This window comes from Stylophora pistillata, chromosome 13, assembly GCF_964205215.1.
Source record: "Stylophora pistillata chromosome 13, jaStyPist1.2, whole genome shotgun sequence".
NCBI classification, from domain to species: Eukaryota; Metazoa; Cnidaria; class Anthozoa; order Scleractinia; family Pocilloporidae; genus Stylophora; species Stylophora pistillata.
Window position 1 is genome coordinate 18810807 of NC_142531.1, and position 15808 is coordinate 18826614.

The following is a 15808-nucleotide window of genomic DNA, read 5'->3' on the forward strand; positions in this document are numbered from 1 at the left end:
AGACGATATCATTCAACTCTTCAAAAACTCTTAAAATTTTAGACAGAAAAGTAAATACCAACCTTGTTCTCTTTGCTGTGAAAACCACTCCATCACTTGCTGGTCTAGTTCGGGATATTTCGGAGTGAAACGGCCCATCGTCGCACGTTTTGCAGACATCTTCAGCTCTCCGGAAAGAATAGTCGCCTGGTCTCTTCTCCAGCGTCGTACCATGGACTCGCTTAGTCCATATTCTCGAGCGATTTCCGAGTTGTTTTCTACCGCTTCAGCTTCCGCGATAACTTTTATCTTGAAAGCCATACTATACGAGGAACGGCGTGCTTTAGGCATGATGATAAAAAGTGACAGCGACGAAAGGTATACTCGATAGATTGATACTTTGAAACGTTTAACTGAGATTATTATTGTTGTTGTGGTTAATCTGTTGTCGCGTGGTAGTATTTATACAGTTCGTTGGATCAATTGATATTCATATCTCTTGATTGGTTCGCTTTTTTTCTTTTGTGTTTATTGTAATTCATTAGGTTTTGTGTTTAGTGAGTCAATTTCTTATGTTTTCCGTGAGGTTCGCTTGCTCAAATGGCCAGTTACAATCAATAATTTCGCTCTCGGCTTATAGCCGATGGTTTTACCTTTTTTTTTGGGCAGCTTGAGTGTAGCGTAAAGACCCTGAAAGTCAGGGTCTCGGCTTATAGCCGAGATCGGCTTATAGGTGAAGAAATACGGTACTTTATTGATATGATAGAAAAGGAATCATTTGAAGCATCAGAGTATATATTCTCTATACTGTTCTCTAGACATTTCTTAACATACTGACAAGGAGAATTGAAGCTCCTTGGGTTGGCAAACATTCCTTTTCCTCTCATGATTTTAGTGAGTGATTTCAGTGATCTGAATGATTTGGTAGTTTTATGGTAAGGAGAAATGATATGTTTATCACTCCTAGGGTATTAAGGCTTAAGGGCAGCCTTTTCTCAGCAATACAGAGTGACAGTTCAAGGATGCCTTAATGTTACGGGAAATTCTAACCAGGTTTACCAATTCCATGGAATTCATCAAAGCACTGCTTTTATTTTGATTTGCTTCCTAAAACCTTCCCCTCACCTGGTAACCAATTGGAGATGCCTTACCTTCCACATGGATCTGGTGAAATATTTTAGAAAATAGAAGAATTACTGCAAGCTACAAGCATCAAGGAAAACTACATTACCTTTCAGAAGTACAAGTAGTTTTGAAATAAATATTGGTGGAAGAGAATTCAAGGTACTTTGACTGTAGCTGTTTTGCATTTGTAAATATCTGCTATGTCTGTGTGTAGGTGAATGAACATCTGTTTTGCACAATTCATTTAACACATCCATTTTTTTGCCAAAACCCACAATAAAAGACTTTGTACCACCTCCCCATTCCCTTTGGACGAAAAAGCAAACTAATATTTTGTATAAATCAGCCAACGATTGCATCAAATTCCAACAGCATGATTCTGTGGTAGTCTTGGTTACCAAAAATAATACTCAGTTAAAGGTTTTTTCATTGCAGTGTCCCCATTACATTTCTGTTCCCTTAGATGGACAAATCCATCCTTATTTCATCTCACTGCTAAATTATGTTCAATAGTCCATTTTACAGTTGTGTGCTTGGTTGCCAAGCCATTGAATGGGAGTGAGGCTAGGGTTGACCTTGTTATGATACAAACCTTGCTGCCTTTCAAATGTAAATCACTTTGTTTATAATCATGCGAAGCAGATACAGGTCTCTATCACAACAAGGTCACCTTCAGCCTCAATCTGAATCAGAGGCTTGGCAACTAAGTACACAACTGTAAAATGGCCTATTCTCAATTTCTTAACCATGGTAGAAAAGTTTTAGAATAAATATCTCACCTAAGAATCACACCAGTCACACCATTTCATAGCACTTCACACTTTTAATCACAAACTAACAAATCAGTATTTCCAAAGATGATTACTAAGCAACATCCTAATTTCCTCTTTCCTAAACAAAGATCCATTTCCATTCTAATATTAAAACAGGAATTGACCAATCTACAAAACAAGATACTTAAAATCAGGAGGTGCAAAGAGAAAATCCTTATATGTTGATGGCTTTTGGTATCTTATCCACACATTGCTGTTATGTCTTAACATCATTGTTGATCTCATGGGTTTGATTTGTTCTCTAATGTTCAACTGTTGAGTTAAACTCTAGATGGGATGAGTTAGAATATCAGTCAGATCAGAGTGCACTTCCACTTAAGGCTTCTTTTAAAGCAATTATGCTTGATAAAAATATTAATCCTAATACTACACTATTATGCTTGATAAAAATATTAATCCTAATACCACAAATATATTGTGTAATACACTAAAAGGAATTTCCTTTTAAGTAACTTTCAACCTCTAGAACATCATCTGTCTTGATTCATATGATGTGCCATGCTCCTCTCTTTAACAATAACTACATTTTAAATGGTCTGAAAATCCATTATCCTGTTATTTGTATTAAACGTGATTGTGAAATGCTTCACTCCATTGCAACTATGGGATGATGTTTGAAAAAGGGAACAAAATTCCTCATTGTGATGTCTAAGTGTACAAGTCATCATTGTTGTTCAAAGGTAAATCAGGTGACCTGCATATGAATATAAAAAATATATGCATTAGACCTGCAAATGCCTCCACTTTTGATTGTTTTACTAAATGGGATAAACATAACCATAAAAGAAGTAAGGATTGATGCCACGGACAGCAAGTTTACCTAAGTCCCCCATGGACACTGGAAGCATACTTCTGAATGACTGGCAGCTGCAGTAATTCACAGGCAGTTGGTCGCTCCTTTGGGTTCTCCTATGAAGACAACAATGGCAGTGAAATGTCAGCAAACTCTTTGATTCCTTTCTGAATTACAGTACCTAAGCAAACAATTAAAAACAAGAACAAAATGGAGAAATACTGACAAGCAAGTGAAAAGAACAGTCTGTGAAAGATGACAAGGTAATTTACTGATTACATGGTGCTATTAATATAGTGCAATAGTTAGCTGCTGTTATTCAATTATTAAATTCTCAACTCCAAATATTGTATTTTTAGTGCTCTGATTGAATCACCCAACTCCAGTTATCAGCTCATATTCCCATGCAGTCACCTTACATGGAAGTACATTATACCAACTGTTGTGAAGCTGTAAAATTGCTTCAAATAACCAAATGTATAGGAGTTAACAAAATTCAATAAAACAATTTTTTCATTTGCTCTTGTTGTTTACAAAATTGGTCATAGCCAACTTAGAGCTATGCTCCACGTTAGCTATTTAATTTCATATCCAACTGTGACCCCCTTGTGGAATACTGGTTAAATAATTATTCAGCTTTATGGCCAGACCAAGGCTAGCAGTAATGTAGCTGAAATGTCACAATCTTCACCTAAATATATATATATATATTGAAAGTATGAACAAAAAGTACCCGGTTATTTTTTACTTTTTACTACTTACCTTGGTACAATCAAATACCAACTGACCTAGATCAGGATCCAGCTCCCTTAACATCTTAATCTGTTTCAAAATAAAAATAAAATGTTTTATAATTTTTTAGAAATTCACAATGAGAAACAACACAGAGAAATAAAAGAGCCATAACATATGAGATATTGAATGAACACCAGGAGTCAAGAACTGGGTCTCCCTACTACCCTTGATTTTGAAAAAAAAAAATGCATTCAAATGCCAAGTGTTGCAACCACCAAAAGTTCTCAGACATCTCTCCTTGTATGGGTGTTTATTTATCTATTTTTTTTTTTTTTGGGGGGGGGGGGGGGGAGGATGCATCCCTTTTATGTGATTTTTTTCACTTCTCTCCTTTAACCCCTGGTCCAAATTTTAAATCAGAGGTGAAATCAGGTTTGATAAGGGTAAATTTGAGCTGCCTAAGAGTAAGAATTTTTGCTTCTTTGGGAGTAATTAAAAAAACCACAAACATACTCCCAAAACAAAGATGAACAGACAGCCTTTTCCTTTAAAATATCATAACTGATAGCTTCTTTCAGGGCTCAACACTAACTTTTCAACTTACTTAGCCAAGTGGCTTAAGTGACATCTTAGATGTTTTTAGATGTCACTACGACAATTTCAGTCTGTTTACTAGCCAAACTGGCTAGTGGAAATTGAAAATCACTAGCCAAAACTGAATTTCTACTAGTCTGTGACTAGTGGGCTACTGTTAGTGTCGAGCCCTAGCTGTTCTTTGATCAAAGTCTGCTATTCAAAATACAGTCAACCCTGCATTTAGCAGTCACTCACAAGGAATGCCGGGGTGTTCACCTAATACAAGTTGATCACTTAATACAAGTTCCACAGAATAGGGGGGATACAAAAAGTGACAAAAAACACCATTTTATACCATAATTGACACTTATGTACAAAGCTTTGCTCAGAGAGAAACATGGATTACATTTTACTTAAAAATCTTTTTTCAGTTGAGTGGTTCTGCTTTACATAACCATTCAACAGGTTGAAGTCAATACAAAAAGGCTGCTGGGTCACTCAAAGGTGAGTATGCATGACCACAGCCATAACCACAACCATTTCATAGAGGTGACTGCTTTATAGAGGTGAAAATTATAACAATTAAGGAGAACCAAATTTGGGACTTTGACAATAAATTGCTTTTTATAGGGTGGCATCTTTTTACGGTGTCGCTTAACACAGGTTTGACTGTAGACAGCAATCTCCTATAAATTACGATTTCAAAGCTTTCTCAGTCAGTTATGATAATGCACTGATCATTACAGGTTACCTGTTGATGCAGGGAGCTTTTGGATGGACCTCCCACCATCAGTTCAATTATAAAACATCCAAAGCTATAGATATCAGCTGCTCTCCCATGAGGTTTCTCTTCCAAAACCTGCAGTATTGCAAAGAATGTAACTTTTCATTACCTACAGTGCATTCCAAATTTTTTCAAGTTTTTTTTCCAATAATTCAGTTGTTTTCGAGATGTCAAATAGGATTTGATGCTGTTCTCGATCGGAAAAAGTAAAACAGAGCAATCAAATTAATATACATTTAATGAGTATCGTAATTGGTCAGAAATTAACCAATCAAATTGCACAATACATATTGTAGAAATTTGGTGCGCTTCAAGTCATCATGTGTGGTTTACATCGATCGAGTTGACAATGGCCAGCATGGATTTAGACATGTCCAGATTTTTGTACTCTGGGGGTTGGCAGGTATGCATTTCTTTTAATTTCATAACCTCTTTGTGTGATTCAGGGTTGTCATTGTGAGGTGCTCATCACTCTCTTAAGATCAAAGGGTTAACAAAATAGTTTATAAAAAGTTCGTAATTGAAAATACTAAAATTTAAGAATGGAGCAATGTCTACAAGGGCAGCACAGTCAAGCAATTGCCAAACTAAACCTGGCCATTACAAAATCTTACACCACAAAATGCACCACTGAAAAACAGAACCTTGAAAGAGCTTCTTTTGCCTTAATTGACAAAACCATGCAAACAAAGAGAAAAACATGCAAGCTTGCCAAATTTTAACTTAAAATTATCATCTAACTGCAAAATATTACATATTACTGCAAATTATTAATATTACAATCTTACAGAAAAGAGATCACCTCAGGAGAAGCAAAACCTTTCGTCCCTTGGGCTTTCAGACCAGCTTTGGTGATTTCAGAAGGCAATCTCCTTGCAGAATCAAAATCAGCAAGTTTTGCCTGAGAACCATCTGCCGTCAGCACCACATTTTTGGCTAAAAACAAATTCATCACACTATCTTGCATTAAGCCTTCGGTATCAAAACTGACTGGTGCATCCTTAGAAGAATCACCAATGTTTCGTTTACCACTATTGTGTTATTGTAAAACAAGTAAATTTTTTCATATCAATTGTAAAGATACAAAAAGACTTGAAGTTTCTGAAAAAGTTTGGTCTTCCCTAACTGTTACCTGAATGCTCTTACCTTTGATATCCTTATGAACTATTGGAACTTTCAAATTGTGTAAGTATACCACTGCGACAAGAATCTGAATAGCGTAAAACATGGCTTCCAGAAGAGTCAATCGTCTCTTTAATTTTGAGTCCATGTAGTCAAAAAGTGATTGTTCTGCCAGAAGAGGCAAAAAAAGTACTGGTAGTGCCATACATCAAAAATGTGAAACCCAACTAAAATGCTCATGTGTGCCTTAAATTACTCAAAAGAACAAGGTACTTTCTCACAACATACCACATAACTCCATGAATATATTGGCATGTCCCTTATTCTCTCTTAATGTTACTCCATAGTGTGTGATGATGTGAGGATGTTCGCCCAACATCTTGTACACTTCTACTTCCTCCCTTTCAATGTGGTACTTTGTCTAACAAAAATAAATCAGCACATTAATAGATCAGTATTGTTTGAAGGCTTCTAAATCAGAGCCCTGGGGCTGGGTTACAGAAGTTCATAATGATTCAAAGTCCTACCTGCACTTATTCTCCTTAAGTGAAGTCTGGGGGAGTTAAGTAACCCTCTCTTAAAATATCATTTTTACAACCAGTGCTCGATGTTCATTTCAATTCACTAGTCAAACCATGATGTTGTAGGAAAAGAGTAAATACTTCTCACAAAACAGTCCTACCTCTTTCATAGCCATCTTTTTCCTATTGTCCCTTGTCAAATAGATGACAAAAACTTCTGCATTGCTTCCTATTCCGAGCTTCTTTTCTTTCATCTTAATGAAGTCTTTGTTTTCAAGGAAGAATTTCTCTGGCAGGTCTGTTGAATTCTGTGGGAAAACAAGTTTATATATTAATGTGTTTTAGACGTTACAAAGCATTTAGCAGTCGGTATTATCTTTTACAACCCCACAATTTTCTAAGGACACCTGAAATTGCTTTTAAACAATTAAACCTCCACTGAGCTGAAACTGTTTCTCCTTCAAATGTTCCAGATAACTTTAGACACAAATTGGGTGAAGAAACATTCATAAGGAAACTTTGATGAGCTATCATAAAATGGAGTGCCTCTTTGAGTTCAATGTAGCAGAATTTAGAAACTTTTGCTGCTTGATTGGGTTAGTATTTACAAATTAAGCAATGTTGCTGGTGGAAATTTGAGTGCGGTTGATTGACTTTTGTGGAATTAATCAGCCTTTAAGTGGCGATGGTTGGCATTGGGGACTGATTGAAGTGACCTTGTTTATTTTTATACATAGTTAGATAGTGGCACAATGCATGGTACAAAGAAAGTTACCAAAAAAGCAATATAACAACCGTAAGTTGACAAAGTGGCTGTGAAGAGGTAAGGAGACCTAACATGTTATGTTCCTTGTTTTTAATTACCCTTTTTAATTTTTCTTTTTTCAATTTTTCCCTTTTTTAAACTGCCCACCGTTACTGAGGCTTTCATTTCAATCTTAATATATTAAGTTATCCTGTTAATGACCTATAGACCCCAAAATCACACACACTATGCTTGGGCTGCCTGTGGTGCTTATAATATGCTTGAGAAGGCAAACTTAACTAAAGTTAAAATGTGTGATGTTCATGGTATAATTGTCAATAGTGTACTACAAACACCAGATAATGGCTGATTTGTGTCTGGCCCAATTCTATTGTTTGTAACAACAACAATCTTATGGTTGGTCTTTCACTGTAAATATATATTTGTTGTAAATTATAAAATCCTGTCAACATTGTCAGGTCAAGAACAACAGCCTCTTGAATGTTTGCCAACTCATCTATGATAATAAGAGAAAAAAAACCTAGGAAAAAAAAAACTAGAAAAAAAGCTATATCCAGTCTTACTATCAGGCCAAACTTTGTACTGGCCTTGATAACAAATTAATCAAATAAATTAAAACATTACTCGGAATATCACTCTGCCATCAATACGAGGTGTTGGTGATACAAAGACTGGAGCTACAGGAGGTTTCCTGTTAAACTGTGGTGCTAGCACTGGCACTGACGTAGAAAGAGGCTCTCTGTTATCTTCACAACTGCCCCTGCAAGGACAAATCTATTAAGTCATGAGGTTACACCATCTAAAAAACTTGCTAATTACTTATCACTGTCAAACAACAACAAACATATGAAACATATGTGTGAACTGCGGTTATGAGACGTATATGAGCACGATCCTTCACAGTAAAGCACTATTGGAGCAATAGTGAAAATCACACCTGAAAAAAATTTCAGGCCTGTACGGGATTCGAACCACTGACCTCTGCAATACTAGTGCAGCGCTCTACCAATTGAGCTAACAAGCCAACTGGGAGCAGGCCATCAAATTAATTCGATATAAACCCGTAGATGATAAATCAAACAACAACAAACATATGAAACATATGTGTGAACTGCGGTTATGAGATGTATATGAGCACGATCCTTCGCAGTAAAGCACTATTGGAGCAATAGTGAAAATCAGACCTGAAAAAAATTTCAGGCCTGTACGGGATTCGAACCACTGACCTCTGTGATACTAGTGCAGCGCTCTACCAATTGAGCTAACAAGCCAACTGGGAGCAGGCCATCAAATTAATTCGATATAAACCCGTAGATGATAAATCAAACAACAACAAACATATGAAACACATGTGTGAACTGCGGTTATGAGACGTATATGAGCACGATCCTTCGCAGTAAAGCACTATTGGAGCAATAGTGAAAATCAGACCTGAAAAAAATTTCAGGCCTGTACGGGATTCGAACCACTGACCTCTGCGATACTAGTGCAGCGCTCTACCAATTGAGCTAACAAGCCAACTGGGAGCAGGCCATCAAATTAATTCGATATAAACCCGTAGATGATAAATCAAACAACAACAAACATATGAAACATATGTGTGAACTACGGTTATGAGACGTATATTTACTGCGAAGGACCGTGCTCATATACGTCTCATAACCGCAGTTCACACATATGTTTCATATGTTTGTTGTTGTTTGATTTATCATCTACGGGTTTATATCGAATTAATTTGATGGCCTGCTCCCAGTTGGCTTGTTAGCTCAATTGGTAGAGCGCTGCACTAGTATCGCAGAGGTCAGTGGTTCGAATCCCGTACAGGCCTGAAATTTTTTTCAGGTCTGATTTTCACTATTGCTCCAATAGTGCTTTACTGCGAAGGATCGTGCTCATATACGTCTCATAACCGCAGTTCACACATGTGTTTCATATGTTTGTTGTTGTTTGATTTATCATCTACGGGTTTATATCGAATTAATTTGATGGCCTGCTCCCAGTTGGCTTGTTAGCTCAATTGGTAGAGCGCTGCACTAGTATTGCAGAGGTCAGTGGTTCGAATCCCGTACAGGCCTGAAATTTTTTTCAGGTCTGATTTTCACTATTGCTCCAATAGTGCTTTACTGCGAAGGATCGTGCTCATATACGTACTTATCACTGTGTTTATTCTGCGCAGCCAACCCTTAATGTTGATACATGCCCAATATTTCAAGTTGTACAGAAATCTGAGTTTTAATCTTTCATTTCGCCACAAGTTACAAAGAATTTCTGTTAAACTGATATTATTTCTGTATAATGTTTTGAGTGACTTTACAGCATCAGCCTCCTTGATCTTATTTTACCTCAAGTTTTGTCAACTAGGTTACCATAGTTATCGGTTATAAGGCACATGATTTTTTCAAGAAAATTCTGTCTTCGGGTGGAAAATTAGTGTTGAAATTGGGGTATCTTCAGATCACAATTTTAGCAGAACTTACAGTTAGAAAGACATGAAAAGAACACTAATTGTTTTTCATTAACTTTTTTAGATCTGGTGGTTCTAAAAATAACTAGGGTGGCTCTGAAAAGAGCTGTTGTGGTGGTTCTGAAAGAATTAACCGTTTCTTATATGGCCTCCACCAAATCACCATGCACACGAGCAGGGCTTTTTGGTCTGAGATGTAGCGAAGACTGCATGTAATCCAATCCTTTATTCCTATGAATTAATAAGGAATACTGCTTTTAGAACACTGATCAACTTAAAAAGATCAACAACAAAAGCAAACAAACAGAAATTCACATACATTCTTAATAGCACGTGCTCAGTAATATGATATCCATGACAACAAAACAATTGTTCGAACCACGTTTCAAATTCCTAGAATCATGTTTGTGTTGTTCGCTCAAATAGTTCCCTCTCTGAATGAACAATGTGGAGATAAAACTTAACTTTTTTATCCATCCAGCCTTTTTTGTGCACTGACACTTGCATCTTCTGCGGCATGTTGATATTCAGCTGTCGAACTGGGAGTTTTTTGTCATTTGCTTTCACCACCAGAGCAACCATGAAACTTTTCCAGATCCATCACACCTTTTGTGAACTCTGAACCTTTTGGTGCATCTTATAACCGAGTATTTTAACAAAACTTTACATTTGGGAACTAGACTTGACTACGTTGCCAAGTTTGCGGTGCATCTCATAACCAAATAACTACGGATTACTCGAAGTGGCTGTGAACCACTCAACTCAGAATGTATTTATATCCACTTTAGGCACAAACCTAACACTGTGATCAGTAACACTTTTTTCTAGACCTAATCTTTTGGGAGTTAATACTTTCAGTCTACTTTTATCTTTGCAACGCACATTTTGATAAAAACATTTGGTGTTGTCTTATCTAATAATTACACATTTCGAGAAAAAAGAGATTTTGAGTTCATGTTTCATGTATTATTTCAAAAATTAGTTAGGGCAAGGGTTTCATCAGGGTTTCCAAGCACAAGGCTGCAAGCTAAGAGCTTTTATAGTGTTTGAGTGTTTGGAAACCCTGATGAAACTTGATGCAGGAGATTTAAAATAGCTTCTCAGTCCGATCTCAAGAATAAACGGAAATGAAAATATTCACGAATTTTTCACATGTTGTTGGCAAGTTTGTTGTTGTTATTCAAATTGAGAAATGAGTTCACTAGAGTTTGATGCTTTATGAAACTCAAGGGTTTGATATTATATGAAACTCATGGATAGCGCATCATTCCAGTGTTTTACTGGTGTTTCAAACCACATGCATATGACAAAGTTGGTGTGTCTCAGTCCAATGATCACCTTATGAATAATTGATGGGTTTGAGAACTCTAGATTACTTTCTCCATGAGCTGGCCATTAATAATATTCTTTCATTTTTTTTTTTACTTGCCACCTAAAATATGCTAGCCTCACTAAAGCAGGCTAACGCTCGAAACGTCAGCTTTTGTAATCATTACGGTGGCCAATTTACCATTTCAACTTTGTTGATATATCCAAATTATTTCGTTACTCCCACCGACGCAGCCCCAAACAGTTTCTTTCCAAACTATCAGCCTTTATTCACTAAAGCAGTGTCTTGCCCCCTGGATTAACACTAGTGTCATGTATATGTTTAAGAAGGGTGAGAACAAGCTCTGATGATCTTTCACCATACTGAGTTCATATTTGTAACCTGTGTCTCAGTTGTTACGAGGATTGAATTATTTTTACTGAATCTGTCACGCAATCCCAGACTTTTCTAGAATTATCTATAATCTGTAATATTCCAGAAACTTCTCTCATGTGACTCAGCAGTTTCCAAAAATAGCACAACTTGTAATACGCTATAAATAGTAATAGAACATTCTAGATAACTAAAGTAAATGTATAAAATAATTTGGATATATCAACAAAGTTGAAATGGTAAATTGGCCACCATAATGATTACAAAAGCTGACGTTTCAAGCGTTAGCCCTTCGTCGGAGCGAATCATTCGCTCCGACGAAGGGCTAACGCTCAAAACGTCAGCTTTTGTAATCATTACGGTGGCCAATTTACCATTTCAACTTTGTTGATACATCCAAATTATTTCGTTACTCCCACCGACGCAGCCCCAAACAGTTTCTTTCGAAACTATCAGCCTTTATTAAATGTATAAAAGCTGGCTTGTGAGAAGTACAAAAGAGATTTGCCTGAGGGCTTATCCTCGTGGCTTGCTGACTGAACTTTTGGAAGCTATAATGTGACGAGGCTATGACCTTTTGACCTTGCGATATCCGGAGAGAAGAAAGAGAAGAAAAATACGAAAGCCGAGAGAGGAAGGAGATAAAGAATTTAGAGTTCACTATGAAGTCCTCCGGAAGAATTTGTGTACACGGAAAGAAAGCCATAAATCAAGAAAGCCAAGCGCTGTGGTCTTCAGTCGGCGGATGTTGGAATTGGAAGTTGATCAAGACGACGAACACTTACACGGCATGAAGGATTGTAAGCCTGCTTTATGAACTGCTTAACTTAATCTCTAACCTAAGTAGATTAAACAGTGTAAAACTAATTAAATAATGGTTAAAATGGGTAACTGCTTCTTGTTACATTTTTGTTGCGTGCCATATATCGTACTTGGGAGTCTATTTTCATATATGCTAAATGTGAGCGGACATTTGTTGGTCATTCGTGCACTTAACACAGTGCAGTCAATTGCTATATAATCAGCCTATCAGACCTGTATTGTACTGTGTACAGCTGCCCACTTTTGAAACGTCAGCTTTTGTAATCATTACGGTGGCCAATATACCATTTCAACTTTGTTGATATATCCAAACTTATAGACACACATACACACACACTTTTGAAAGTCTAAGGAATTGACTTGGGCACATGAGCAACTGCAAATCCTGTATTCACTAGTCAGCTGCTTCACAAAAAAGTTAAGAGGAGGATAGAGGCTATGAAGGACTTTCATAGTCCTACTGAAACTAAGAAAATGACATCACTTTCTGAGTGAAAATGCACTGTTGTATGCACATCCAAATTCAATTTAAAACTTCCAAAAAGATACTACTAACTTAAATTTGAAGCTGGTTGGCCTTACCTGAAGCTTTCACAGTCAAAAACACTACACCCTTGGCTACAACAAAAATGTGTATGCTGTGCAATAACATTCTGTGTGATCGAAGAATGTTCACAGCTCTGCAGTTCTTCATGAAATAGCACATGCTCTATCTCCTTTTTCACCTGCAGAGTAATTAACATACAAATCTATCATAAGTTTTTCTTCAAACAGTTACTTGTAATGTATTGTACAGTGAGTACTTTGATGAACCAGAAACAAAATTACTATTTCCTCTGTTTTTTTTTTTTTTTTTTTTTTTTTTTTTTCGATTACCCTTGGCTATACTTGACATATTTTAAAGTGTTAGTAACAACTTACATTCATGCATTTTTGATTGTTATGACAAACAGAACTGGAACAATGAGATGGATGTTAAACTTCTTGAGGGAAGATGAATATGAATCCCATAGCATTTTAGCTCACATGGGCACTAACAAACAGAAATCAAGGCAGCACTAGGTTGACCTTTGACTAACTCCAGTATTTCTTGTAGAATCATCTTTTACTTAATCTTTAAGGATGAACAACTAGACAGAAGGATGGCCATTTCACATTAGATCAAAACTCGCCAGTTTCTGCAATTGTGTTAAGTTTCCTTTAACACTATCATACGCTCTTCATATCTATTTAAGAACGCAATTAATTTTGAAATTAATTCAAATTGAATTAGTCTCTGATAGCAATACATTTTTATCATAAAATGTACCAACTAGAAGCTTCAGTCAGTTTTTTTTTTGGTTAAAATAATTTACCTCAGTAGGTACTAACACAATGACTCAACAACTACCTTTCCAATTGTGGTCATGTGGGTTCCTTCCTCTCCAAAGCAGCAAAATTGCTCTGCATTATCGATGATAGATGACAAGAACATCTGGAGGCCCGATTGATCTGTAGTCACTGTGGTAAGATTTTCCCTCATTTTTTTTACTCTTGGACAATTTTTCTCTTCATCTAGAGATCTTTTCCTTTCATTTCTGCCTGCTGTGTCAGTCTTTTGTTTTCCTAGGAAATACCACTGTGGATACTCCTTTTCGTTGCCTTCATCTCTATCAGCATTTCCCTTTCCCCCAAAGCAACCACCACTGCTGCTTCCACCAGAACTACTACTATCACTTCCAGAACTACCACTATCACTTCCAGAGCTACTACTGCAGCCATCACTGGTACCATTGCTGCTCTCTCCACTATGAACTCGAGAGTCTCTTGGTTCACTCAAGTTGGAGTTGGGTCTTCTCCTCTTGGCTGGTGCAGGTGCTATGTGGAGGATAGATTCAATGATCTCTTCAAAGGAAAGACATGGCTGTTTTGGAGCACATTTCCTGATGTTTCTTAGTTTTCTATCTTTGACTGTTTTGCATGTTTTCTCTACCTGCTTGTGGTGCACCGCAGAGAGATCAGGCACTATGATAGACCTAGCATTTCCTTTTACTCTTTTACCAGCTTGCCTAAAGGTTAAAATAAATATTCACAAATGATTAGAAGTGGAAAAATACCAGTTATATTTAATAACACAAAACCCAATACCATTCACAATACTTGAGGGATTTAAAATGAATTAGGATTAATGTCAGTATCTGAGCAACTGCACACCCACCCCTCCCCTAACCCAAAGTTAACCCTAACTTGTTATCAGTTGACTATTGTTTGGGGTAGGGGCATGGTTGCTTAGTTACTGGCATTGATCCATAAATTACACCTGTTGAGACATCAAATTCTAGTACAGCACACCAGTATACTACTGCTACAAATCAAATTACACTCTTATTGATGGATTCCATATGGAAAACCAAGGAAAGATTCAAACCTTCTGGGAATATTTATGTGCTTTGATTCAGTTTTGACAAACTGTCCAGCTTCTTCAATTTTCACTTCTGCTGTTTCATCATTTATTCCCTCTTTCACAGAGATGTCATCTTGAACCTCCAGACCTTCAAATGAAGCAGAAGGGGGTTCCAGTGAGAACAAATCATCTGGACAGATGGAACACTCTAGTACTGAATGTGGGATCATCACAGTGTTGAATTTTAACTCATCTTTTGCCTCTGCTCCTGTGGAAATAAGATTTGCATTGCTAAAGAACGATGTTGACCTGGACAAGGACTTTGATAAATCAGAGTAACTTTCCAGGCACAGTGGATAAGAGGGTGTATAGGACAATTAGAAAATATGCACTCTTATGGGAGTTTCAAAACAAGCCTGGGACTGCCTCAGTTCTGCTGACTACTTGATGATATGTTACCAGTTACTTTTGTCAAAATAATTACCTATTTTCCGTTATCGACCTTTTCACAATCACCTACATTTACAGAGTCTGACTCCTACTTCATAACATTTAGAAACAACTGCTCTTACACAACTACCCTCTTTTTTCCTTTCCATGATTTCTTATCTTGTGTTACTTATCTTAAAAGTTATGTAACTAATCTCTTGGCACATGCATCATCAGAGACGGAGATAACCAACAGAAGACACAAAGTATATAGATTGAATAGATTTGAATTTTCATTTTTCTGTTAATCCAATCATGCATGTATTCTCACAAGACACTAAGAAACTGGAAAAGGAATCAATGTCAAACAACATAAATAATTGATGCACACAAGGGAACAAAGACAGCCTTTGCATGGCAATTAATGCAAATAATTGCTGCATAGACATTGAAACCAGATAAGGAAAACTGAGAGGGAGTCCAGTGTTGTGCAACTGTGAAATCCAGAGTGCCCAGCATATACTTTTTTGAAAAAACTAAAATTCCCGAGTTTTCCAAGAGCAAAAGTAAGGCGCCAAAGGCTAGCGGGCGCTGCTAGACCACAGCCCCTGCAGATGTTATCGTCATTAACACTTCCTGTCTAATCAAGTCGCACGACTGAAAAGGGTACGCAGGAATCAACTACAATCTACACACTGCGAATTCTGTCTGAATTAGCCCTGATCTTGGCAAGAGTACCATATAACCCCATACATTAATTATGCATTCAGACTA

General features: G+C 36.9%; 1 protein-coding gene across 3 annotated transcripts in view; it reads right to left on the reverse strand.

The window, feature by feature from the left end:
• Positions 1 to 2490: 2490 nt before the first annotated feature.
• LOC111345931 (uncharacterized) overlaps positions 2491 to 15808 on the reverse strand; it is a 14653-nt gene continuing 1335 nt past the window's right edge. The window contains exons 2-13 of one of the 3 annotated variants that reach the window (XM_022953219.2): positions 14630 to 14753; positions 13613 to 14270; positions 12805 to 12947; positions 7859 to 7994; positions 6630 to 6776; positions 6236 to 6368; positions 5972 to 6115; positions 5628 to 5761; positions 4793 to 4900; positions 3493 to 3552; positions 2758 to 2846; positions 2491 to 2631 (exon numbers count right to left, since the gene is read on the reverse strand). In XM_022953219.2, coding sequence (XP_022808954.1) covers positions 2586 to 2631; positions 2758 to 2846; positions 3493 to 3552; positions 4793 to 4900; positions 5628 to 5761; positions 5972 to 6115; positions 6236 to 6368; positions 6630 to 6776; positions 7859 to 7994; positions 12805 to 12947; positions 13613 to 14270; positions 14630 to 14753 — 1922 coding nt within the window. In that variant the 3' untranslated portion in view covers positions 2491 to 2585. Of the gene's footprint in view, positions 2632 to 2757; positions 2847 to 3492; positions 3553 to 4792; positions 4901 to 5627; positions 5762 to 5971; positions 6116 to 6235; positions 6369 to 6629; positions 6777 to 7858; positions 7995 to 12804; positions 12948 to 13612; positions 14271 to 14629; positions 14874 to 15808 lie in introns of all 3 variants that reach the window. The other 2 variants (XM_022953218.2, XM_088743460.1) reach the window with 2 other exon arrangements.